This window comes from Gymnoscopelus braueri, assembly GCF_963280865.1.
Source record: "Gymnoscopelus braueri genome assembly, chromosome: 7".
Classification (NCBI taxonomy): Eukaryota; Metazoa; Chordata; class Actinopteri; order Myctophiformes; family Myctophidae; genus Gymnoscopelus; species Gymnoscopelus braueri.
The window spans coordinates 22,228,790-22,255,191 of record NC_137608.1 but is presented as its reverse complement, the minus strand read 5'-3'; the positions used below and the strand labels follow the sequence as shown (position 1 = coordinate 22,255,191).

Here is a 26,402-nt window from a genome sequence, read left to right as displayed (position 1 = left end):
CAAGTATAAATCAGCCGTTACTCTGGTTCACAGTAGGGGTGGGACGATATGGGTACCTCACGATACGATATGTATCACGATATTAGGCCCACGATAACAATATATATCACGATATCTGAAAATGCCGATATATTGCGATATCACGATATATTGCATGAAATTTCACCAACGATATATCACGATATCTGAAAATATCGATATATTGCGATATCACGATATATTGCATGAAAATTCACCAACGATATATCACGATAGTCCTTGTATTCAATTCATAAACACATAAAATAGCACCAAACAGTTCAAAATCATCATTACACAAATACAGAGTAGGAAAAACAACGTATCACAAACTAAAAAAAAAAAAAAAAAAAAAGTTTTTTTTTATTTTTTTTTTATTTTTTTAATATCGATATTTTTCGGGAGGATATCGATTATTTATCGCGGGAGAAAGTATCGCGATATATCGATATATCGATATATCGTCCCACCCCTAGTTCACAGCGGTCCCTCTCGCACATTATCCACCTGTCTGATGAGGGGGCACTATGGAATTAGGAGGGGATTCAAGTGTAGTTTATACTCCATCGCCCAGTGGTGTCACTTGCCGAAAATAACTGATCTACAAGTTAACAACGCGCCATGAAGCGACAGAGTACTAGAGTTTAAATCAGGCTTAAGCCCGCCTGAGAGCTCCCCAAAAAAATTAATCGCCCTCGCCTAAATGTATGCACACGATGAAGGTAGTTGACTTAGCTTACGTCGGTGGTGTGGTGGTGGTTATGGACTGGCCATTAGGCTGCGGTTTAATGCAAACAGTGCAGGAGGGGAGGTGAAACACAACTCTGTTGTGCTTCTATACCGTTGTCATGGTCACAATTACTCTCTTGGCGGATGCCAGAGGAAAAAGCCTGAGACTTCTCCGTCACCTGTGTTTATGTGTGCGTGCGCATGTGTGTCTGATAGATTTTCTGTTCATGTACCTCGGTGAGTGCTGTACAATATGCATCTGTTTATCTGCATGTGCACCCAAGTAAGAGTGTGTGTGTGTGTGTGTGTGTGTGTGTGTGTGTGTGTGTGTGTGTGTGTGTGTGTGTGTGTGTGTGTGTGTGTGTGTGTGTGTGTGTGTGTGTGTGTGTGTGTGTGTGTGTGTGTGTATATTGCGATTGTGCGCATGTCCACTCATTTTAAAGGTGGATGCATGTAAATCTGTGTGTGTTCATACCTGGTGTAGATGCCATCTAGGATGCCCAGCTGAGCCTCAGTAGCCGGCACGTAGGATCCCATCTGGGCCATGACACAGATCATGGCTACCTGCCGAATGTAGGAGCTCTTGCCCCCCATGTTGGGACCTGTTACTATCATAGTCCTCCTACCTTCACCCTGCACAGGATAGGACAGGAGAGATTCACATGTACAGTATCAGCTGAGGAGGTGGGTGGACTAAGCACTTGGCTCCTCTTCCTATTGGCTTGTGCTCCAGTTGCAAGATTAACCTACGCACACTTCCTCACTCCTCCAGTGAGTGAGGAAGTGTGCATGAGGAGCGTGTGTGTCTGTGGTCCCAACTTTGTTTTGGAATTTTCTCTGAGTGAGTAAGCGAGTGAACGTCGGTGCTCTGTCACTGTGTGTGTGTGTGTGTGTGTGTGCATGTATGCTTTTGTTTGTGTACACATGCTCAACTCAAACTTATACACCACTTAGACCCCACGGATGCTAGCGTTCAAGTGGTTAACTCAACTTGATTGTCACATCACAGGTTAACAGGTGTAAAAGCTGGTGAAAACTCTTCATTTACAGAAATAAAGATACATACTGTGTAGGTGCAATGCATGAGTACCTGTAGTTCAGTGTGGTTGGAAACATATTGATGATGTTCTCCCATGAGCTGGTCTATGACAGGATGCCTGCCTTCCCGGATTACAATCTGATGGCGGTTCTCATACACCTCAGGCCTAAAGAAAAAAAAAATCACACTCTGTCAGGTGCACACACAAATGCAACACACACACACACACACACACACACACACACACACACACACACACACACACACACACACACACACACACACACACACACACACACACACACACACACACACACACACACACACACACACACACACACACACACACGTCCAGAGACAGTTTAATGGCTAAAACTTGGAGCATCTACAGAGTAAAATCCTGAGTGTTAATTTATCCATTTGTAACTCAAAGAGTTTAACCAAATGGACCCTTACAGGTCCATTTGGTTACATTTGTACACTCTTACAGAGTTAAATGAACACTGTGGATTTTACTGCGTAGAGCCAATACTCCTGCTGGCCTGCCCTAAAGCACTGTTTACGGTGTTCCATGTACTCTTCTCAGCGCTCCCAGCTGAGGTTCGCCCACTGGGGCTGCACTTGATTGAAAACAATGAATAAATGAAATTACTCAAACAAAATCTAAATTGCAAAATGCTGAAATGTTTCATAGCAGGACAAATATGTCTTTGTATTTAAAGGTAGGGTAAGTGATAAAGTGTTAGTTCAGTAATGGGAGTCTGCCCACTATATCAGAATATATAGTGCTTTAACATTTAAACCTTTTTTTTAAACAAAAATATCACTACCTTTAACCTTTATTGAACAAGGCATGCCACTTAAGAACAAATTATTATTCTTAATTATTTCTTTTTTTGTTATATCAAGCACCCAAGGCATTTTATATACATTTTATATCAATGCCTGGCAAACAATGTTGCAATATGTGGGATGGACAGAGACATGAAATACAGGAAAAGACAGGCAATGCAGTTGAGAAGTGGTAGAGGGAGACATGGAGGGATGCTTCAGAGCTGCCGAAGGTGAGGATTGGGTACAGAGATGGAGTGTTGTCGACAGGGAGGGGGTGGAAGGCCTGTTGCCGTTCTGCCATGCCCAGTACACACTCCCCCACACAGTCTGTCTAAGACTATGGGACACGACACAGGACACCCACACGCCGCACACAAACACACGTACTCGTGAGCCAAGCATGGTTGCACGAACACAAAAAACACTCATACACACGTGCCTGAGTAAATAGTTATGGTCATCATATGAGGACATCACCTGCAATAGTCACCCTGTTTGGCCACTTCAGCCAATGAGAAGAGACAGTCCATGGTTGCTAGGTGACTAATAGCACGTTTCATGGTGTGATAGTGCTCCCCAAACTGACTAGAGAGAGAGAGAGAGAGAGAGAGAGAGAGAGGGTAAATTAAGCTATCTTTTGTTCTGCTCTGCAGACACTGAGACAGTAGCACTCAACTACAAATAGGCATAGAAGTAAGTTTGAAGCTACTGCACTTAATAATAACCAATGATCAGTGGATTCTGTGTGTGACTGTGTGACTGTGTGGCTGTGTGACTGTGTGGCTGTGTGACTGTGTGACTGTGTGACTGTGTGACTGTGTGGCTGTGTGCGTTGCAGTTCAATACTCTAGAAAGTTGGTCCACTCTTTCTGGCAGTCTAACAGCAGCTGCTCTCGGAGCTGCATCAGCTTCCTGTAGCGTTCCACCAGGAAGGGAGAGTGATAACGACTCACTGTCTTGGTACTGGAGAGAAGAGAAGAGAAGGACAGGAAGGGTTAACTATACATTTGTTTAATCAACGCGTTCCTGAATCTGGCGCGCAGATATGCCCAATATATGGATTGGATATTTGCAACGAGTTGTCAGCGCAATAACTCCAGCAACATGAGGCAAGATGTGCAGATATGCCCAAATGGACATGCTCAAATCGCTGTTGTAAGGCAACGGTTTTTGTTGTGCCTGACGTCAAATGCCCTTATATGGAGATCCCGACGTCGCAAAAAAATATATAATGCCCAAATATGAACATAGTGAGAGGGGAGAGTGAGAGTGAGAGGGAGGAAGGAGAGAGAGGGAGAGACAGAGCCTATTTCACCAACACAATAACCCGGTCAATGCTGGGTACCGGAATCTGAACGCGGTGATCAATTTGTCGCTTCACGACGGGCAAGCTGAAAAACACGGCAAATTTTCAGCTTGAGCTTAATAAAACTGCAAGTTTATCTGTGGTTTGCGTGTATCAGAGAGCTTGCATCGCTGAGTTCTGCAGCTGCGCACGTCAGAGGTGTGGGGCTGAAAGAAGTGCAGACTTTCTCAGGTTGGGAACGAGACAGGCTTGAACACCACTGGCCAAGTGGTGTTGGGAGTGTTGGGAGTGTTGGGTCAATGCAGGGCTAATTTAGATAGATGCTAGGAATGTTGTTTACTTATTAGATGGATGCTGGTATGATGTCTACTTGCTGGTATGATGTCTACTTGCGGTCCTACACCATAGTAGCTTTGTATGTAGCACACGCTTGTTTTCTTAGAACTCTATTCCCCCGACCACTTAGCCCGTTGTTGGTTGACTCAGGTTAACGGCACTTTACTCCAACCTTGCACTCTGGAAGTTGCTCTCAATAAGAGCGTCTGCTAAAAGCCTATTTTTCCATAATCTCTTCCAGCGATGATAGGTCTAAAGAACATACGGCTTTTCTACTGATGCTTTTAGTGTCAGACTGTCTCTTCGTCTATCTTACAAGTTACATGTGCTAGACTCTAGCAGCTGGATGGAAGACAGAGCATAAGGACAGGGCATAAGGACTTGTCACAGCTGTCAAACCTGACGCGCGTGCGTGCGTGCGTGCGTGCGTGCGTGCGTGCGTGCGTGCGTGCGTGCGTGCGTGCGTGCGTGCGTGCGTGTGTGTGTTATTTGTGCCTGTGTTGGTGACTGTGTGCGTGTGTGGACGAATACAAGAACACTCGCCCCAAAACACCCTCGCCCCGGGTCAAATCAAGTATTCCTAAACGTAACCTCAGTAAAACTATGTCTACCCCTAACCTTATTCCTAACCTTAAAGGACGACTTCACCCATTTTCAACCTACCTTCATATACTGTAATAAGTCCTCACTAATGCTCCTGATAAAAGTGGGACTTTTTTTTCTACTCGGTCTATGTCTCATAGGAGGGCTGTGGACACTTCAGAAACCCGCCTACCAGTGACATCATTGTTAGGAATGTTTTTTTTTTCCCTCCAAGATTTAAAACGTTTTATTTTGAATAACGCGAGAACAATGGCTTCCATTATAGCATAACTTTATTATAGCTAACTTTCCAGGAATAGAAAGCCTACAACAGTTTCTATTAGCTTGGATTCCCCATCGATGATGTCACTGGTAGGCGGGTTTCTGAACTGTCCACAGTCCTCTGAAACACAGACGGGGTAGACAAAAATAGTGCCAAAATGGGTGAAGTCCTCCTTTAACCTCAGTGGGCGAGTGTGCTTTTGGGCGAGCCACCATGTGGACCCCAAATGAGAAGCTCACCTGCTGATTTTGACCCAGTCAGAAGGCACAACAGAAGACATGGAGTTCTTCACCTCGATCAGAAACTACGCACAGCAGGGAGGAGGTGGGGGGTTGAGGATAGGAAAGATGTGTTGATGAAGGAGGATAAGACACAGTCAGAGGATGTGTTGAAACCCACAGGACTACCAATCGTCAGCTACACAGCAAAATAAATGTCACACACACACACACACACACAGACACAGACACACACACACACACACACACACACACACACACACACCTCCTGCCCAGAGACAGTGGTGTAGTCCAGTGTGGGGGCCCGGAGAGTGATTCTGGCGTCTTTGCGGTGATCTTGGATCTCTCTGAGGGCCGCGCAAATCTGCTCCCTCCTCTCCTGCAGCACCGGGAAGCCGCTGAGGTCTGCGAACAGCTCCTTCTTATCACCAGACCTGCACCGAGCACCACAACATTAGACACACAACCTGCACCAAGCACCAGTTTAGGCGTTTAGCAGACGCTCTTAGTCCAGAGCAACTTACAGTAAGCAGGGACACAAGATAATATCATAATACATCAATAATACATCAAATGCATAGAAATAGTAATAATAGTAATAGTAATAATAAAGTAATGCATAAGTAAACCAATAATCTAATAATAACTAATACATACGTAAATCAAGAACCTATCATCAGCCTACATTGAAACTATACACACTAGGGGTGTGCCGATATATCGTCCCGCGATATATCGCGATACGTTTTCGTGACGATATGTATCGTTTTGGGGAAAAAATATATAGTTTTTTTTTTTTTTTTACATTAATAATAATCAGGCATGCAAACAGCCCCGAGGTGAAAAGGGTGACAACATGTTTTTTTTTTCCGGGTCAGGTGTCACACTATTGCCCTATTTGGATTCAAAACGGCTATTGTAGCTGAAAAGCTACAAGTTTGCATGTCTGAATAATGCAAAAACAGAATTATTTGTTTGCATTTTTTCTCCCCCATATATTTTCATAATAAAAAAGTGCGTATCGTATCGAAATCGTATCGAAGTTGTGAGCCAAATATCGTATCGTATCGTTTGGTGAAATTAGTGTATCGGCACACCCCTAATACACACACATACATAACATGCTATCTAAGTTACATTTTAGCCTTTGCATAATGCTGCAAGGTCGTCAAGGCTAGGGCAAGTGCTACAGGGCGAGGTGGAGTCTGAAGAGGTGAGTCTTCAGATTACGGCAGAAGATTGGGAGTGAGTCTGCAGTTCTAATTGCAATGGGGAGTTCATTCCATAGTTTGGGAGCCAGAAGGGAGAAGAGTCTGGGGACGTGTGGAGCTTTGTCCCGGATGTTTTAGCAAAGGTTCTGACAGCTTCCCTGTGTTAGCTGATCTGCACCACAACATGAGACACACAACCTCCACCAAGCACCACAACATGAGAAAAAAAAACTGCACCAAGCACCACAACGTGAGACACGCAACCCAGAGGCGTACCCACTGTAGAGGCAGGACAGGCGGTCGCCTGCCCGACTAAGATCTCGCCTCCCCTAGAAAACCCAAAAAGTCACGCATCCAACAAGCGTTGAACTGAGCAGATTGGACCTTCCGTTCCAGAGATAATGGCCAAAACATCTTGAAAACGTCCACTTTCGCCGGTTTTCGATTTTTGGGGGTAATAGAGGGGGGGGGGGGGTGCAAAAGAAATCTCGCCTGCCCTGAATGTAATTCCTGGGGACGCCACTGACGCAAATTGGAACTCAATATGGATTAACTCTCTATATTGGATGAAATTGGTGAACCTGTTTACTAGAGAAAAGGGGAGACCCTGTGGAAACTCTCTATAGCAATGATTACATAAGAATATAGAGCTTTAACGTTTCCATTTCACACTGACCATCTCCTTCCACACACACACACACACAAATAACTCACTTGGCGGCCTTTTCGTTGAGCACCTTGAGGAAGTTGTGGGCGGGAGCCAGCAGCTCGGGAGAGTCCAATAGGAGGGTTCGGAGCAGAGAGGAGCGAAGCTGTGATTGGATGGCTGGCAGCAGGGCGTGTAGCTCCAAGCCAAGGCGGGAAAGACTACTGCTGATGAGGTAGAACTCCTGAGTTGAGCACTGAACACACACACACACACACACACACACACACACACACACACACACACACACACACACACACACACACACACACACACACACACACACACACACACACACACACACACACACACACACACACACACACACACACACACACACACACACACACACACACAATGCTCATATGATTAAGTACCTACAAGAGTAAATGGCTGTTATAAACCATCATCATTCCTACATTTTACAAAGTGTACAGGCAGCTGCAACTCATCATGGCAAAGGTATTAGTTATTTAAAAACCAGCGGTAACAAATACCCTCTTTATCCTCCAGTCGAATGCAAATAACTGTGTGTGTGTGTGTGTGTGTGTGTGTGTGTGTGTGTGTGTGTGTGTGTGTGTGTGTGTGTGTGTGTGTGTGTGTGTGTGTGGTCTTCCTGGTATTGGGGAATTCTATAAGCCAGTGAGATTAGATCAGTGAATCTCATCTGTGCAGGATATGACAGCCAGGCTTAGAGAATAACCATCTATTACAGCTGACACAGACTCATAATACAGCCTGGGGACAGGACAACAAAGACATTAAACACTGGACAACACCCCAGTCCCTGAACATCTTCAAAAAGCTGCTGTTCTACAGAGTACCTCAGAAATAAAACACAATCACATGTTTACCAAGCATATTATCAAATTCATTCATTATTTCCTTCATGAATGCTCAATTAAATGCTGCTTATTATTGAACATTCTATCGTGTATAGGGCACGGCCCTATAATAAAGGCTTGGCTATCGACATTTAAAACATGTTGGTGTAAATATATGGCAGCTATTACCTGTCCAGATGATCTATGTAATGACTCTCAATATCTATGTAATATATATAATTTATTGTCAAAGTATCATCATTGGTCAATTAAGATAATATCATTTTATAGTTTTTTATTGACTGCACTAAAAGGGTCATAGGGAGGCAATATTGAAGACTATATTGCATTCATATTGGCTTTAACAACATTACTACACAGGATTCGATCACTAAGGGTTAATGGGTGTTACACTTTTAATAGTCGAAGCTATCACGTGGCGCACTTTTTATAGTCCCTCATGTCACCCTGTGTGTCGCTCTTTTTTATGGCTCCGAGTGCACAAGGACCTGAGAGCATAACCCATTCCCTCGGTTTCATTATGGAAATGGAGCCATGGAGGTGACACACCATTACACACAACACAAGCTCATTTCTCTACAGAAAGGAAAATGACAATTAATGCTTCCATGTGTGGCTGTGCGTGCATGCATGTGTGTTTTGAAACTTTCTCTAGGGTTTACACTGAGCCTTATATTCCAATTCTAATCTGTTTAAAACCCAAACAGAATGAAAATGCTCCATAGAAACACCCCAATCAGAATAAACAGGCCCAAACTAATTGAATTTTTAATTGGTCACAGAGGGTTGGGTTTATACCTTTTCACAAACTGATCGAAAGTAAAATTGTTCCATGTAAACGACTTAAGCGAATAACTATGTGCTGCGTTCTTTTTGTCCATGCTTTCCTGTCATTCTCAACGGTACTATCCAGTAAGCAGAAAAGCCCAAAAAATATCTTGGGGGAAAAAAAGAAAAGCTGCTGCTTGATTAGAGCAACACAATAACTGTACAGATGGTAGATATCCATCTTTAGGGAAGGTATTCAAACACAAAAAGAAATCCAAGGAATGCAATGTATTCACCATTTGCGCATGTCACACACAGGGTGTGACATGGGTGACAGCAATTCAGAATAAAAACACTGGTGTATTTAAACACCAGACCGGATTAGATCGCCCAAAACCTTTAATCGGAATGATTTCATTCAGAATGGAAAAAACCCGTCCATGTACAATTTGTCCAAGAAGATTTAGAGGAGTGTATACAAAGCAACTAGCCTGATACGAGCTCAATCCATGGTCTTGAAGGGCGGACCCAAACACAGCCGCCTGGATTTGTGCGTGGCTTCCTATTGCTTCACCAATCTATGTCCCCGCCTCCCCTCCCCTCCCCCCCTCGGCCTGTGCACGGAGCACGCTGACGTCACCAAATTTAGAGCGACGCCCCTCTGCACTCTGATTGGTTAGGAGATAACAAGGTCCAAGACCATCGTTCCTGCATCGCTCCCCCAGGCTTTTTTTCTTTTGTAACAAAAAAAAAAGCCTGGGTTTCCGAGGCTACAAAGCAACAGATAACAAGGACCTTTTTTTTGTTGCACCGTTGTTTTGTTTTTGTTGCACTGTTGTTTTGTCCAGATGTTTGAGCGTTGAATGTTTAATGGAGCACAATGGAAACAAGGCTTTGGTTGTTTCTGTCATCAATTTGGTGTGTTTTAACCCGTTGTACTGGCGCGCGCGCACACACACACACACACACACACACACACACACACACACACACACACACACACACACACACACACACACACACACACACACACACACACACACACACACACACACACACACACACACACACAGTGTGATGACTGCCTGCTGACATTTGAAAGATTGGTCCTGGGGGAGATGAGATTGTGTCAGCCACCGAGGCTAGTGCTCCTGACTATTAATCAACAAAAGATGAAAGGAAGCGAGAAAGGGAGAGTGAGAGGCAGGTAGAGGCTATACCTCTTTGTGGTATGTGTATGCTGTGAGAATTGTAAGGTTTTAGCCCTGCTAGGCTAGCATACGGTAGCAGCAGGCTCTAAGCATGTCAGTGGTGGTCAGTTGGTCAGTCTGTGTCTGTTCAAGACTTTGGTCCCAAACATGATATCTTGAAAATTACTGGCTCGGTGCACCTTCATGCTCCACAGAGGATGAAACCTACTGTAATGATTTTGGTGACCCCATGGACTTTCCTCTAGCACCACCCTTAGGCCAGAATTTTCTTTTTGAGGTATAAACTATAGATGATTGTACCTTTTTGTGGTATATGCTACAGATGCCTCTTTCCAGGTCAGGGAGATGGGACAGCAGAGATTTGACGGAAGTTAGGGTGGCAGAGTCTGACTCCAGGATCTCACACACTGCATCCTGCCTGTCTGAGATACACCTGGGGGTGGAACAAGAAAGAGAAAGAGAAAGAAAAAGAGAGAGAGAGAGAGAGAGAGAGAGCGAGAGAGCGAGAGAGCGAGAGAGAGAGAGAAATTGAGCGCTAGGATAAGGATAATTCCTTTTAACAGGTCGTTCATGAAAGTCCTTGCGGTCTTGTTTCCAATGAGAACCTGTGAGCAATTAGGGGTTAAGAGTCTTGCTCAGGGACACATTTCATTAGCCTGGTAAACACCCCCTCCCTCCGGAAATCTCATGCATTGCATTGCATTTGGTTTCAGGAAGGAGGGTCTGGGATTGCTCACAGAGTAAAGCTGCCCGAACCGCTGCGCATACGAACCAATCAGCGGCTGCTAGGGGCGGGATCATCCAATCACCTGCCTAGTAACTTGAAAAAATGAAACTCCGTCTGTCATCGATTCTGCGCCCGAAGTCTCAGATGCAAGTACGCTGTGAAACAAAATGTGTGTCGCAAGCTTCTTCCATTTGACGGAGTGAGGTTAACATTTCATATCATCGGCACATATGCTGGGATAGCCTGGAATCGAACCTGGGGCAACCAGGGCCAGCTGGTTCCCTAGGCGGGCTCACTAACCACTCAGCTATGGCCGCCCCTTAAGCTAATAGTTCTACCTACTGTAGTATTGTTGTCACAGTCACTACATGATTATATAAGGTGGTGGTTTTGGACTGTATCATGAGTGCATTTCCTGAGGAAATGAGAAAATCTAAAACAAGAAAATGAATAAATAAACAAACACGATAACATATAATTTAAAAAATGAAACATTTATTTATTTCATTTACCTTCAATTAAAGAAGCTGCATTAAGAGAATACAATTTTAAGCATGGACTTAGAGCAAAATTGCTAAACTGAACTAAAACACCATAACCCTATAACAGGTTGGCTATTTACTTGCCTATTTTCGCTAAAATGTTCTCCAGTTATGACCTATCCCATAACCGGGACGTTAGGGTTCACGTGGTTAAGATACTTAAGCTAAAAAAAATCACGTCTAATCATGAATTAATGTTGTATTGTGCGAGCATGTGTGTGTGCGTGCACACACGCCTGCCTGCCTGCCTGCCTAAATGCGTGCATGCATGCATGCGTGCATCTGTCTTGGAACTAATGTGTTTGGATGTAATCTGGATTTATTGATGTCAAAAAGCTGTAGATGGGTTATCTCTATAATCTGAGAGCTAGGCACAAATATAATCCTGGATTGGTGGTTTTGAGAGAAAACTCCAGGAACTATTTCTGGCAGGAGTTTTCAAATCAATGTGTACCTTCAATTGCAATATGGGATGATAAGATTGACCAAAAAAATAATGGCGACATAAAGTTTACCTTGTTGTATTAACTATCTCAACCAAGTTTCAAGTCTATGCAAGTTAATGGCTTCTTGGAAGGTAGGGCAAACTCACTCGAAAATAAAAACAACTATGGTATGCTTTGCAAAATTGGTGTATGCATGTGACTAGTCAATGGTCTAAACCTACAATAAAGTGAATTGGTCATTTAAATGTAGTTAAAAAGTTTAAGTTTGATATTTTCCTAGTAATCATTGCTATAGTTGTTTGTTCAATAACAGGGGTCGCTCCATCTCTCCAGCTCTTTAATAAACAGAAATATATTTTTTTCAGGTAAATTACTAATTTCATCCAATCCAGGAGATAGAACCCATTTTATCAGCTTACATTTTATAATGTTCCAGTTCCAATTCTGTCTACTACTAATCTTTTTGTTTCCTCAATTCCAAATGTACTTGTTTATCCTGTTTATCCTACAGTACATGAGTTCTCTCCTGACTGGATGAAATTGGTATCCTGACCTGAAAAGTATTTTCTGTTTACTAAAGAGCTGGAGAGATGGGGACACCCCTGTCACTGAACAAACACTGTATAGCAATGATTACTATCAGAACAGAGCTACGTTGCAAAACAGCATTTCCCCTCATTTCCACATCTTCCGTCTAAGACAAAGATCAAAGAATGTTTAATTCTGAATCCTTTTCAGAAAGGCAACCATCTCAAGATTATATAATTCAATCCAAAACTTGAACCCTCTATCCTGGGCAGATGCAGAGTCGGCATGGGATCAGGACATGTAACGAGATACCAGATGTCATCTGGAACCATAGTATTGAGCGTATCCACATTCATCATTTTGTATTAGACATGGGCTTATTCAGTTTAAGGTTTTTCATTGTTTACACTATTCATAGGAGAAACTGGCTACACTATTCATAGGAGAAACTGGCTACACTATTCATAGGAGAAACTGTCTAAAATGTATCCAAGCCCAAGATGCCACAGCCCTGCAACTGTAGGACATACGTTTTGGTCCAGCCAATCTTTAACAGACATTTGGAACCCATTTTTTTTTAAACGTCTCACATATTTTCAACATGAAAATTAATCCCAATCCATATATACTGCCATCTTCGGGGTACTCCCCTTCGGGATACTCCCCACTGAATATAAGCCTACAAAACATCAGTCAAATGCTATAGCCTTTGCTTCACTTGTAATTCGACGTCTCATTCTTACTAATTGGAAATCTATCACACCACCTTCCTTCTTCCAGTGGATTGAGGAGATGATGAAATTATTTCCACTGGAGAAGATTAGATGCACTACATCTGGGACAACGAAATCTTAATCTCTTTCTTTTATAAACAAACGGGGGGTTCTACATTGGGGACAATATTGTTGATTGCTGCCCCCATGATAAATTAGAAAAATTATAAATAAAGAATATAGAGCTACGTATTTCACACAAAAATATGACATACACCACCTTTAACCACTTAAACCCTATATAGCCCCCCCCACACACACACACACACACACACACACACACACACACACACACACACACAGAATAGGGATGCTAGGGTTCATGCGCTTAAGACCTTCCTAAACACTAATTAAAAATGCTTAATGACAAAGATGAGAGGAAAATCTTCCGCAAAGATGGTCAGGATGGCTCCAGTACTCACTGTGGATCTGTGAGAGGCTGGCTCACCCACTTTCTCATTAGTCTCCTCCCAAACGGAGTGCGTGTGTGATCCAATACCCACAGCAGACTGCCCTTCACACCCCCGTCTGTCTACAAGACAAGGAATATACACAAGGCTTAAGCCTAATTTATACTTGAGGCTTATTTTATATTTTCCAGTGGGAAATCTGCAGTCTGCTTTTATTAACCACTTAAACCCACTTCATTGACCGGGGTCCCCCAGGGGGGGGGGGGGTATGTACTTGGTCCCCTCCTTTTTTCCCTCTGCAGCAAATCTTCTGCCGAAAATAGCCGATCTGCAATTTAGCTCGAATGTTCGCCTGTTATGACAAGCCCAGAATAGGGAAGCTAGGGTTCATGTGGTTAAACATCCGGTTAATAAAAGCAGGCTTCGGCCCGGACTGCAGTCTGACAGCGTGTCACGGGTTCGAGTCCCGATCCAGACGACCTTTGCTGCATGTCACTCCCCGTCTCTCTCTCTCTCTCTCTCTCTCAATTTCCTGTCTAGGTACTGTACACTATCAATAAAGGCAGAAAAAGAGAGAGTTGATCAATGAGATACAGTATACACGTAACAGCCAGCCATACTTGAAAGATGTCAAAAGTTTGTACTGTCATCCAAGTGAGTTTGAATAGTCATTGATCATCTGTGTGCGATCAAAGTCTAGGAATTTAGTTAAAAAGTTAACTCTCATAGTGTATGATTATGGTGTATTGAACAAGACAGTACTGTATATGCATGGGAAGCTGCAGTTTGATCTGGTCGGTTGAGTGACAATGTTAGTGCAGTTATGTGCCTCATCCAAGCCATGATCAAACGAGCAAAGTCCCTCCTCTCTCTCAGTCTGGTTCCCGGAACTGTTTTGCAGCAGGATAGATGAAGAAGAGAAAGTTCTAATGAGTTCTAAGAGTGTTTTAAGACGGGAGGGAGTTCGCACAGATTCAGAACATTATTTACTTAATCATTTCAACAAACAGAATGGGTGTTACATGGGCACATATGAACTAGTGTATGGCATTTTGCTGTTACGTTATACTCAGTGGGAGGGTAACTCCAAGAACACATTAAGATTGATCTTTCATCCTACTATACTACATTATGCATGTGTATACGATAAACAAAACAATCCATGTTTGCACATACAGTGACTAACTTCAGGTCAACATGTTGTTTTTTGTCTATTTTGGGCTTAGAGCTCTGGTCAGCCTCTCCCTCTGACTTAAATATTGGTTCCACCCCTTCTCTTTCACGATTGGTCACTTGACACTGACAAGCTCTGAAAAACTAGCAGAATTTAATAAGAGACCAACTAGCTGCATGCCATGAGAAAAACGCAAAGCACCACGCATTGTTCAAATATATGCCTCTGGTGCGTGTTTAGTGTTTACATTGGAAAACAATAAAAACCCACGCTGTGCACAGCCATACAGCTGAGCTGGCTAGCACTGGCTGATGACTATTAGACAACGTGATGGGAGTGGATGGTGTTCTGGCTCTAGCGACTTTGTTTTTTTGAGAGGCAAGTAAAATTAAATAGTCCTTTAAGCCATTAAAACCGGGGAAGCATCTGTGTCATTTTGGATTTTAGCTATATATATATCATCATCGTTTTTCAAAAAACTCTTAGGATTTAGAACAGTGGTTTAGAACAATGGTTCTAAAAAATAGCAGATATACAAGCTCACAGTGCGTCACTTTGTGCCGCGAGCTTGTATATCTGCAATTTGTTTTTCAGAGTGTTTGAAAAATTATGAATAATTTAGAATTTCTTAACACAAATATTCTCTTCTGGGGGTCCCTGGCAAAAAAAATTATATTCCAAAATGGTCTCCTCGTTGACTTACATAACACAGTGAAACAGGTCTCAAATTCTATTAGCACATAAACAAACGTAAACAAAGCCAATTATGCCAATGTGTTAGCATTACAAAACCCAACACAGCATGTTTTTTTTATTCGTTATATCAACTTCTTGTTGATTTGACTATTTGAAGATTCTGAACAGGATAGACGGATCCAGTCCCGATTTTCTTCCAAATTCAAATTCTGTTCAATATTGGCAGAATCGGCTTTGTTTGCATTTGTTTGTGTGCTAATAAAGTGACTTTGAGACATGTTTCACTGTGCAATGTTAGTCAATGAGGAGACAATTTCAGAATATCAATTTCTAATCAACGGAGCATCATTTTGCCAATATTTGGAGTTACATCATGGCAAGGGAAGTACACAGTCAAAAAACCAAAGTGTCTCCGTATGAATAGGTTGAAGGGACTTCCTGATGTGTGCGTACCTGGTTGGTGAGGATCTCCAGGTTCCTCAGTGAGGTGGCGCTGAGGACCATGCCCTTTGACTCACTGGACAAATGGCGGAAGGAGCTACAAGGGAAGCAGCATGTTTACTTGTTGTAACTTGTAAGTGGTTTTGAAATGCTGTGATAACGCTTGCTGTGTGTGTGTGTGTGTGTGTGTGTGTGTGTGTGTGTGTGTGTGTGTGTGTGTGTGTGTGTGTGTGTGAGTGTGTGTGTGTGTGTGTGTGTGTACCTGTCACTCAGTAAAACTCGCTCCAAGCTAAATTCTCTGAGGTACTGGATGAGCGGTCCCAGGCAACAGATCACTGGCATCTCCAATGACACTACACTGGACAGGGAACGAGAGCCTAGGGGGGCATAGAGCAACACATGTACGCACAAACACACACACGCGCACACACACACACACACACACACAAGCAACAAGAGTGAGTCACAAGCCCTTAAACCCCGAACCGTAATAGTCGAATGGCTTTATTGACCATCTGCCCCCAGTGTTCAAAACAAATAAATATGACCGCACCCCCTGTCTACCCACACACACAGAGTCCAGAAGGAAATGCGTTTCCAATTAAAGGACAAGCTCGTTGCACCATCCCACACCTCTGTGGGAGACAGCTGTGTCTGCTGCTCAACCATGGTGTCACACCCACACAAACACACACTCACATGCAGTACCCGTGTTCCGGGGCGCGCACACGCACACATATGGGCATGTATATATGTTACAGGGAAATTGGCATTCCAGGGAAATTGGAAAAGGAGCGCCATAACCAATGCTAGAGGGCAATGAATGCAAACTGAATCCACACGCATGCACATGCGTGTGTGCGTGTGCACACATGCACACGCATGTGTGCGCACGCGTGTGCGTGTGTGCATGCGCACACATGCACACGCACACATGTGTGTCGTCGTGGACACTGGATAGTAACCATAGACTGTAACCCAATGAAAAGATCTATTCTCCCCCTATCGGTTCACAACTCGGACGGCGCTGATTCGACTAGCAGACCAACGGCCGGTCGCCTGGAGGCGCGAGGGCGCGCCTCCTGGCGTCAAGCTCTGCTGAGTCGGCGCGCCTCCGTCATGGACAATAACTATTATCACGTGTGCGTGTGAACACGTGTTCAGCGTTCCCCTAGCGTAGCTTCCTGGTTGCTATGTGGAGGGGAACAACAAAAGCCAGGTCGGCCTCACATCAAAGCCCCGCCTCGCGCCTCCTCCTCGCGCCGCCTCGTATCAAAGCCCCGCTTCGCACCTCCTCCTCCTCGCGCCGCCTCGTATCAAAGCCCCGCCTCGCGCCTCCTCCTCCTCCTCGCGAGCCTCGCGTAAAAAACCCTGTCTCGAAAAGCCCCGCCTCGCGCCGAAGCCCCGCGCCTAAAAGCGAGCGCTCCTCTTTCAATTTCCCTGGAATGCCAATTTCCCTGTGACATATACACTCACACAAACACAAAAAGACACACAAATTCACACAAGCAGGAATCCTGTGCATCAGAATCCTGGGCACACAAACACACACAAAGAGACACACACATTGACATGCAGTACCTGTGTCCTGGGTGTTGCAGTAGAACTCAGTAACAGTGTTCATGGCAGAAACAAACTCAAATTGTGTGCTGTCCCTCCTCTCTATGCGCATACGGTCATCAGCCAGGACACTGGGGGGGGGGGGGGGGGGATACAAATGAGAGTGATAATTGCATTGAGCTAGGGATGCAACTACATAACAATTGTTTTTATAATCATATATATATATTTTTTATAATTATATATTATTTTATATTATATATATATTTATTTATATTATGCAAGACAAGCTGGTGACTTTATAAACAGTGCATATTAGAAATTATATCATATTATATCATAAATCATATTTTACATTTTACATATCATTTATCTGATTATTCGATCAGCAACATTGATTATTCGATTAATCACTTGAATCCTAGCATCCCTATTCTTTGGCGAACATAGCATTGCAACGTGCTATGAGCTTGTAGATCGGAGATTTGGTGTAGAGGGAGAAAAGGGCCGTGCCTACTAGTATACACCCCTGGGGGACTCAAGTCAACGAAGTACTGTATAGGGTTTAAGAGGTTAATTACTTCAACCTTACATTGAACCCAAGGGAAAAATAAACACTTGATTTTATTCCCTTTTAGGGATGGGCATGAAAAGTTGACAAGTCGGTATGGAACAGGTGTCACTACCAGATGGTAGTCGACACCTGGTACTGATGGAAATGTTGATCACAGCTCCTCAGCAATTGGTGCTCTACTTGGGGAGGATTATAGAGCAGCAAAAAAAGCCAGGTGAAACAGCCTTTTCCTTAATGAAGCATGCATTTCACCTACGGAAATCCTACGCCATTAAAAGAGGCTCAGCATCCTTGCTAAGCAGTACCGATATCCAAGGCTTTTCCACGTGGGGCAGAACAGGCTCCAGTCCGTACCCATCCCCTGAACATTGCAGACATGCTTGTGTTCCTTGCTTGTGGAGCATTGCATTGTAGGACTAATACACAGTAGAATGCCAGATTTATACTTAGTGGTGCGTGGGTGTCATACACCGAAAATAGCAGATGTACAAGCTCACAATACACCCCGCTACGAAGTGTTGTGAGCTTGTAACCCACGCTCAACTAAGTATAACTCAAGCTTTAATTCAGGGTTTATTTTTTGTATCCTTCATGCCTGCTGTTTAAATTAAGTTGTCTACCATATTTTTTTCAAAACCAGGCTTTGGACCACATAATAAGAGCACAGAAGTCTGACATCACTGCCGCTAGAGGGCGCTATGCGGGTCACCAGCGTTATTTTTTGTATTGGTATTCCCATAGGGGAATCTTAGATCGCATCATATAAGAACTGTGTTCCAAAAATAAACAAACCACTCCGGCAATTTTACTCATATGATGAGGCATCAACTGACGGTGAAAAGGTACTAATTTATCCAAAGAGTAAGAAAATATGTTATTCTCCAAACACAGACATTATCAAATGTAACCCAATATCATAAACGACACAGTCACATACCTGACAAAATCGGAGGGTGGTTTGTTTATTTTTGGAACACAGTTCTTATATGAAGTGATCTAAGATTTGCCTATGGGGATTCGAACAAACCCATACTGTTTTGCTGAGGTAACAAAAACAAGTGCTCCTCTCCACCCACAATCCTTGGGAAAATATAGCACACCCTGCCTCCTCCTTTTGATTAATTGCCCTCATATACGCCACTTGTTGGATGTGTTCATTTATGTCGGTCATTCTAGAAGTAAACCAGGAAAATGATGTGCGACTAGTCAACTGGACTTGAAACCCCTCCTTACTGATCGAATACTGAAAAAAGGATCAAGGATTATTTGTCATCCCAGACATGTACAGTAGGAAGATGAATTTGGTACTCAGGTCCTGGTGCATAAAATAAATAAATAAATGTAATCAGATAAAATAGACACTTAAACAAAATCTCACAATCAATAAGTAAATATGAATACGATCTAAGAGTACTGATCGATGGATTTGTTTGCAACATGAGTGACTAATATAAAAAAGTCAAATGGCAGATGTGGAAAATAGCATGGCTTGGTTCTAAAGTGCAGAGTGCAGTTTAAAAGTCTTGATACATTATTTAATACATTAAAAAAGGAATCTTTGCATATCTACAAAGGTGTTTCAGTCATAGTTTTATATAAGATCAAACTGATTTCATGAATAGACACACCACCCTGTGTCATACAGTAAACTGAACATGCACGCGCACACACTCACATGCAAGCATAAACACACGTTGCATGTACAAACATGAACACACACACACATGGCAGCCTGTTGCTCCATTCAGTTGTTCAGCACTGATGAATCAAGGACACTCTCGCTTTGTCCGCTCTGTTGTTGCCAGGGCAACCAAGGCAAACACGTGCCTCCGGATGGAGTGTTAAAGCATTCTTTCTTCTGTTTCCCTGACACACAGACACACAGACACACACAGACACACACACACACACACGGTTTTTCATTCATCCACTCTCGCCAATTGCACGACTGGAAAGGAACAGGTCATAAAAGCGATCAATACAGTGCATATTTGAGGCAATTATGCATCTGAGGCAATCGATCATTCAACACGTCAATTCAGCTGCATTCTGGCATATGAGAAACCGTGCGATGGAGCAGCATGATATCAATACAAGGACAAGGCAAATTACAAGCACAGCCTAATGCCTTATGTCCAACCTGCTTTGGGTTGGACTCAGGTTCCCAAATATTTTCTGACTAAATGTTATTAGTAGCTATGCTAAGCAAACCATTAATTTAGAAATGAACTCATAAACTTAATGGTAAATGGTGCATTTATATAGCGCTTTTATCCAAAGCGCTTTACATAGATTATGCATTACATTCACCCATTTACACACACATTCATTAACCGATGGCGGAGGGAGGAAACCATGCAAGGCACCAACCTGCTCATCGGGAGCAATTAGGGGTTCAGCGTCTTGCTCAAGGACACTTCGACACTAACTCTGGGGGAGCCCGGGATCGTACTGGGAACCCTGCGGTTCCACTCTACCCCTGAGCCACTGCCCCCCCTTAAAACAGGACGTAGCTCATGCTAGATTGTCTCTTGAAAATAATGCAATACCAGTTAAAACATGTATATATGGACATACTTTTTATAAGTAGGAGCAGCTGGTTTATGGTTCTACAGCAGCATAGCTTACACGTTGAGAGGATGAATAAAAGAGCAACAGTCTTCACAGTGGCCAGAGCGCTGTCTGTCACTGATAAGCTTCTTAGTAATCATGCCTTTATAGCTTGCCATTTGCAATAGATAAATTTAAAACGTAGGTTGTGTCTCAAAAATCTCTACTGAGACAGCTGTTTGGTGGGGTACTAAACCTGACTCCTAACCAGTGGTGGAAAAGGTACTCACATTTCTTACTTAAGTAAAAGTATCAATACTGAAATGTAGAAATACTCTGAGTAAGTCCGGAATAAAAAATTTACTTGAGTAAAAGTACACAAGTATTGGTATCAAAATGTACTTAAAGTACCAAAAGTAGAAAGTACTCATTATGCAGAATGTCCCATTTCAAATGTATAAATATCTTTTGAAAATAGCCGATCTACAAGCTCACAATGCGTCGCAATGCGACGCATTATGAGCTTGTAGATCGGCTATTTTCAAATGGCCGAAATGTATATAGGGCTGAAGTGGTTAATGTATGTTTTGTAATAATAATCAAAATCTATAATGGATGAATGGAGAGAAATCTACAAGTGAGCTACCGAATGGGTTCCCAGATTGAGTTTAATATAAATTCTAGTACTTGTAGCTGTGGTCAGCGGGAGCCACGGCTGGGCAATATAGTGAGTTTTTCAATATGATTGATATAATTTAATGATCAATATGAGAAATGTAATGTTGAGATATTTAATACATAATACATATTTAATACTGGAACAGACGGGCAGCTGAGTTTTGAACATATTGGAGTTTGATGAGGATACTGTTGCCGTAATCAAGCCGAGATGTAATGAATGCGTGAATGAGTGTATCAGCAGCTGTAAATGAGAGGGCCGGAGGCAGGCAATATTCCTGAGGTGAAAAAAGGCAGTTTTGGGGATCTGGGTTTACGTGGGGGAGGAATGAGAGGGAGGAATCGATTATGACACTACAGTTTGTAGTGGCTATTTATTCATTTTTTTTACATTTTGCCTATATTGACATGCCCAAAAGTCAGGGTGACAGTGATTTAAAGGCATGGTCATAGGTGGGAGCTCAGAGGTCAGTGCTTGAAGGAGATTAATGTGCTTGATTAATATCTAACATTTGAGTTTCAAATATAAAACTGTGGTGGCGACCATCTAAATCAATAAGGCTGTACATATATATATATATATATAATATATATATATATATTATATATACACACACACACACACACACACAAGAGCTCTGTCTGGGAGGTGCAGTTCAACTGTACCGTTGTAGACATTGACATTAAACTAATGGGTGTGCGTGTGTGTGTGTGTGTGTGTGTGTGTGTGTGTGTGTGTGTGTGTGTGTGTGTGTGTGTGTGTGTGTGTAATGTTTTTCACGTCTATGAGAATCAGCCATGTACATGCATTTTTATCTAGAAATATATTCAACAAAGTGTCTGTTATTGACCTTTTCGGATGTTCTGAATCCTTGCAGTGCTACCGTCCTGGCTCATGGTTCTGGCATTTCACCCAACTGCTACCATTCACCTAGGGACTCATTACCTGCCACTCCACATACACACGTACTGCATATTCCCTGTTGCTAAGGAGCCCGCCTCACAAACCTGCCCTGGAGACAAGTAGAAGCTGTCACCATAATGTTTATTCGTCACCAATAGTCACTGCTCTCAACTTTTCAGCACGGTGGATTTCATACAAAAGCAGGCGCAGTGACATTCTAAACAATCACCCGGAAGAGAAGGTCTCTTAAATCCTAGCAAATTGATGACGCAGAGACTCAACAGCTCACCTGCAGTACCTGATGGCAAGTATTTTTCGGAGTGTTGTTTACTTTCACATTTCTTTCATTCACTATCCCTTGCACTCACATGTGAACACGTTACAAATCTTCTGTCTAAAGTCAACAGACAAGCCTGGCCCGTGTCTGCATGAGACTGGCTGCAAATTAACAGGAGTCTTGTCTCAGCTGAGCACAATGCTAGAGAGCAGCGCTGTTCAAACAGGATAATTGGGCTGGCCTTTACAGGCCCATCTCCACCATAACGACTAAACACCTACAGCTGAAAAGAGGAGAGGAGAGGGAACTGGAAAAGAGAGAAAGATACGTTTAATGTAAATCCATCCAGTTCTCTGGGGGGGGGATTAAAGAGAAGGTGAGTGACGCAAAATGCAGCAAAGAAAGAAAGACAGGGACGACAAAAGCGGATAGAAAATAGCTGACATCTCTCCATTCATCCATTCATCCATCCAACTCCTTCTAATTAAATCCATTACACTCCTGCCCTCCCCCACATTTCATTATTAGACGGTAATGCAATCACAAACTCCATTGGAACCCTATCCTGACACTGTTAACAAACAGGGTACATGTTGTCACTAGAGTCAGAGCCATAAATTGACCACTTTTTTGACAACATGGGCATTTGCAATTTCGCAGCCAATATGTGTCCTGATTTTAACCACTTTCAACCTGGCATCCCTATTGTGGGCATGTACTGTGTACGTTTTCACACATTTTCAAAAATAGGCTATTTTTGAAATGTTCTAAAAAGGGCTTTTATCTATCAAAAAGGCATTTGAGTAAAGAAAAGTTGGACTCGCTTTACTACTGTAAAGTAAGAGCAATTTTAGTTGCAAGAATTGCTCATTGATACTGAATAAGCCACGGCTTGCACTCAGACCAATGAGGGCCACAACTTATCGGCCTACATAGATTTTATCGTCTACTTTTTGAGTGGTTAGTTACAGCCAAAACAGCAGTCTGGGGGAATCAAAACTCAATCCCTCAGACTGGGATTTAGACTAAAAGAGACAACACAATAGCAGCAACACTTCGCTGGTGATGATATTAAGGTTCCCTGATGGGAGTTATGGCAGTAAATGAGTGAAAACTGCCCCCTAGTGTTGACAACTCATTCATGGAGAAGAAAAGCACAACCACACATTCAACCGGTATGAAAATATCATGGATACTGAAAGTCTCAGTAATGTCTGTCAACTTCCTTAATTAAACAATTCAACCATATTCTAAATGTCTATTTAGAAAGAAACAGCCTTGGTGATTATTCCATTGGGGGGAAAAACATGTTGATAGACAGTGATTGCCTCTAAACAAATGTAATTATATTCTGAAACTTCCATGCTCTCACAATTAGTTGAGGTCAAGGTTAAAGGGGGGCATTTGATGATTTAGGGAAAATCTTCCCTTACACTCTCCATTCACAGATGATACATTGGAAAAATAAAATGGTGTCTCTGGGATGATAAAGTCATCCCAGAGGCAGTGATACGAAACAAATAAAAATGTAAGAGGTCTATTACACCCACAGCCATCAAGAAGACAATGCGATGCGTTGTGAGCTTGTACACATTTCATTCCCAAAATAGGGATAGAAAATGTATAGATTTGATTAACTCATTCCCTGCCTAGAACGCCTAGAACGACTAAAACGACTTTTGTCCTTTAAGCCCCCACTGCCAAGAACGACTAAAACGACTTTTAATTTTTTCAAAAAAAAAATAATCTTTTTTTTCTTTTCTTTTTTTCTTATTTATTTCTTTAATTTTTAACCTAAAGACCAAGGAGATATGATTTGTTGAAGATCTAGACTCCAATCCACTTCCTTGTTAACTTAAAACTTAAACATTTTGTATCTTGGCTCCTGAGTACTTTCTTTTTCTATGAAAAATCTCTGGCAGTTTGTCAAACGCAAAAATAAAAAAGTTCTGGCAGTGAATGAGTTAACTTATCGTTTTTTTAATAATCGGTTAAATCGATTGGTTCAATTATCTGTTGCACCCCTAGAGTACATATTGGATGGTAATGTTATCTCTCAATGGAACCTTCATAGGGCTTGTGACACAATGCATTCATGTTTACTGTTTATTATAACTATTTAATATCATTTGTGTATTTATAATTTTTTCTCATAAAGACTGAAATGCAGTTTCCCTAGGGGAATTTTTGACAGCTGCTGAAAGTTGGGGTACCCACCATAACCTTATGCGGGGAAAAAAATGTAAATTTAATCCTTTGCAAGCATTTGTATTGCACCAAAACCACTCCTTGGTCTAAAAACGGCCATAGCCAACCCTTTCCACGTAATCTTTCTGTGTAAAAAGCCCATTGAGATTGGGCCGTTTTTAGCCCAAGGAGTGGTTTTGGTGCAAAACAAATTCTTGCAATGGATTCAGAATCATAAAAACACCCTAGTTTGACCCCTCACATGCTACTTAAAACAGAATTAAATTTAAAAAGAAATCCCCGCATAAGGTTATGGTGGGTACCCCAACTTTCAGCAGCTGTCAAAAATTCCCCTAGGGAAACTGCATTTCAGTCTTCATGAGATGTGTTACTAGACACTTTTACAAACACATTGGTGAAGAAATTTCTTGGTAAGGAATTTATTCCTAGATATGACATTATTCTGATAATATTCCCTGACTATAAAATATCAGTGATGAATTCTTCACATGGTTCATTGTCTCCGCCAGGCCGAAAGGCATGGCAAGAGAGTATGTTTTACCCTCCGTCCGTCCGTCCGTCCGTGTGTCCGTGTGTCCGTCCGTGTGTGTGTCCGTCTGTCACCAGCTAATCTCCGCCACCGTTGGCTTGATCGCAGCGAAACTGTGCACACACACTCCCTGGATGCCAATTCCGAACTTCTGCCCCAAATTTTTTTTTTTTTCACCAGGAGGCCGATTTGTGCAAAACATATTTTTTGACAGTACTCCTACAGATTTTGTCCAAAAATCTCGCAAATCGGTACACAGTATCTCTATAGTCATTAAACAAAACTTATCTTTCAGATTTTTCATATTCCATCCTGATTGGCTAAAAATGGCTACCAAAGTTTGCAGGAGTGCTCCATTTTCAACAAAATGCCTCAAATCATGAACACAGCACGCAATTTCGGTGAAATTTTGCATGCATATTTCCACTATGCCGAGGAAGAAATGCCAATTGAAAATTTTCAAATCAGCCTCATGGTGGCGCTATTACAGGCCGATTCATGTTTTTACCTATAACTGCACCGATCTGTGTAAAACTTTGTATGCGCACTCCCTAGAGGTCAAGGAAAAACCTTTGCCCTGGATTTTTCCCATCTGCCTTTTATAGCGCCACCAGGAGGCCGACTTATGTAAAACACATTTCTTTATATTACCTTCCGATTTTATCCAAATTTCACGCAAATCGGTACACATGATCTCCATAGTCATATGATCAAGACGGATGTGTTTGATTTTTCATATTCCATCCTCATTGGCTAAGATTGACATCTAAAGTTTGCAGTAGTGGCTTGTTTTGAACAAAATTCCGCAAATCATGAACGCACCGTCCGATTGCGGTCAAACTTTGCACGCACATTCACACTATGTTGAGGAACAAATGCCACCCTTTTAACATTGGCCTGTTATAGCGCCACCAGCAGGTCTAATTTAGCAAAAAAAATGTTGCACAAAATGCCTCAAACCATGAATGCAGTGTCCGATTGCCGTGCAAGGCCTAAGAACAAATGGTACCCTTTAAACATTGGCCTATTATAGCGCCACCAGGAGGCCACAATAACCTACCTGACCTGGTGGAGACCTGTGCTCCGAGGAGCACTTTTTCTAGTTTTAGTATCTTTTGGTATCCGTTGGTTGCTATCGGGCAGAAAACTTCAGTCCACATTTAATCTTTTTATGTAATTTTTCCATAAATGCATACTTTTATACTTCATTTTATTTTATTGGGTCCATTGGAACACATATAATTATTTCCCCATTTTTCCATACGGTTTTGGACGTAA

General features: G+C 42.4%; 1 protein-coding gene across 2 annotated transcripts in view; it reads right to left on the bottom strand.

Moving 5' to 3' along the window:
• msh3 (mutS homolog 3 (E. coli)) overlaps positions 1-26,402 on the bottom strand; it is a 62,231-nt gene that overhangs the window by 26,764 nt on the left and 9,065 nt on the right. For both annotated transcript variants that reach the window (XM_080434407.1, XM_080434408.1), the window contains exons 9-20: positions 17,426-17,535; positions 16,107-16,221; positions 15,857-15,941; positions 13,546-13,655; positions 10,408-10,540; positions 7,292-7,479; positions 5,632-5,800; positions 5,367-5,431; positions 3,467-3,583; positions 3,098-3,205; positions 1,838-1,952; positions 1,223-1,380 (exon numbers count right to left, since the gene is read on the bottom strand). In XM_080434407.1, coding sequence (XP_080290533.1) covers positions 1,223-1,380; positions 1,838-1,952; positions 3,098-3,205; positions 3,467-3,583; positions 5,367-5,431; positions 5,632-5,800; positions 7,292-7,479; positions 10,408-10,540; positions 13,546-13,655; positions 15,857-15,941; positions 16,107-16,221; positions 17,426-17,535 — 1,473 coding nt within the window. The remainder of the gene's footprint in view (positions 1-1,222; positions 1,381-1,837; positions 1,953-3,097; positions 3,206-3,466; positions 3,584-5,366; positions 5,432-5,631; positions 5,801-7,291; positions 7,480-10,407; positions 10,541-13,545; positions 13,656-15,856; positions 15,942-16,106; positions 16,222-17,425; positions 17,536-26,402) is intronic.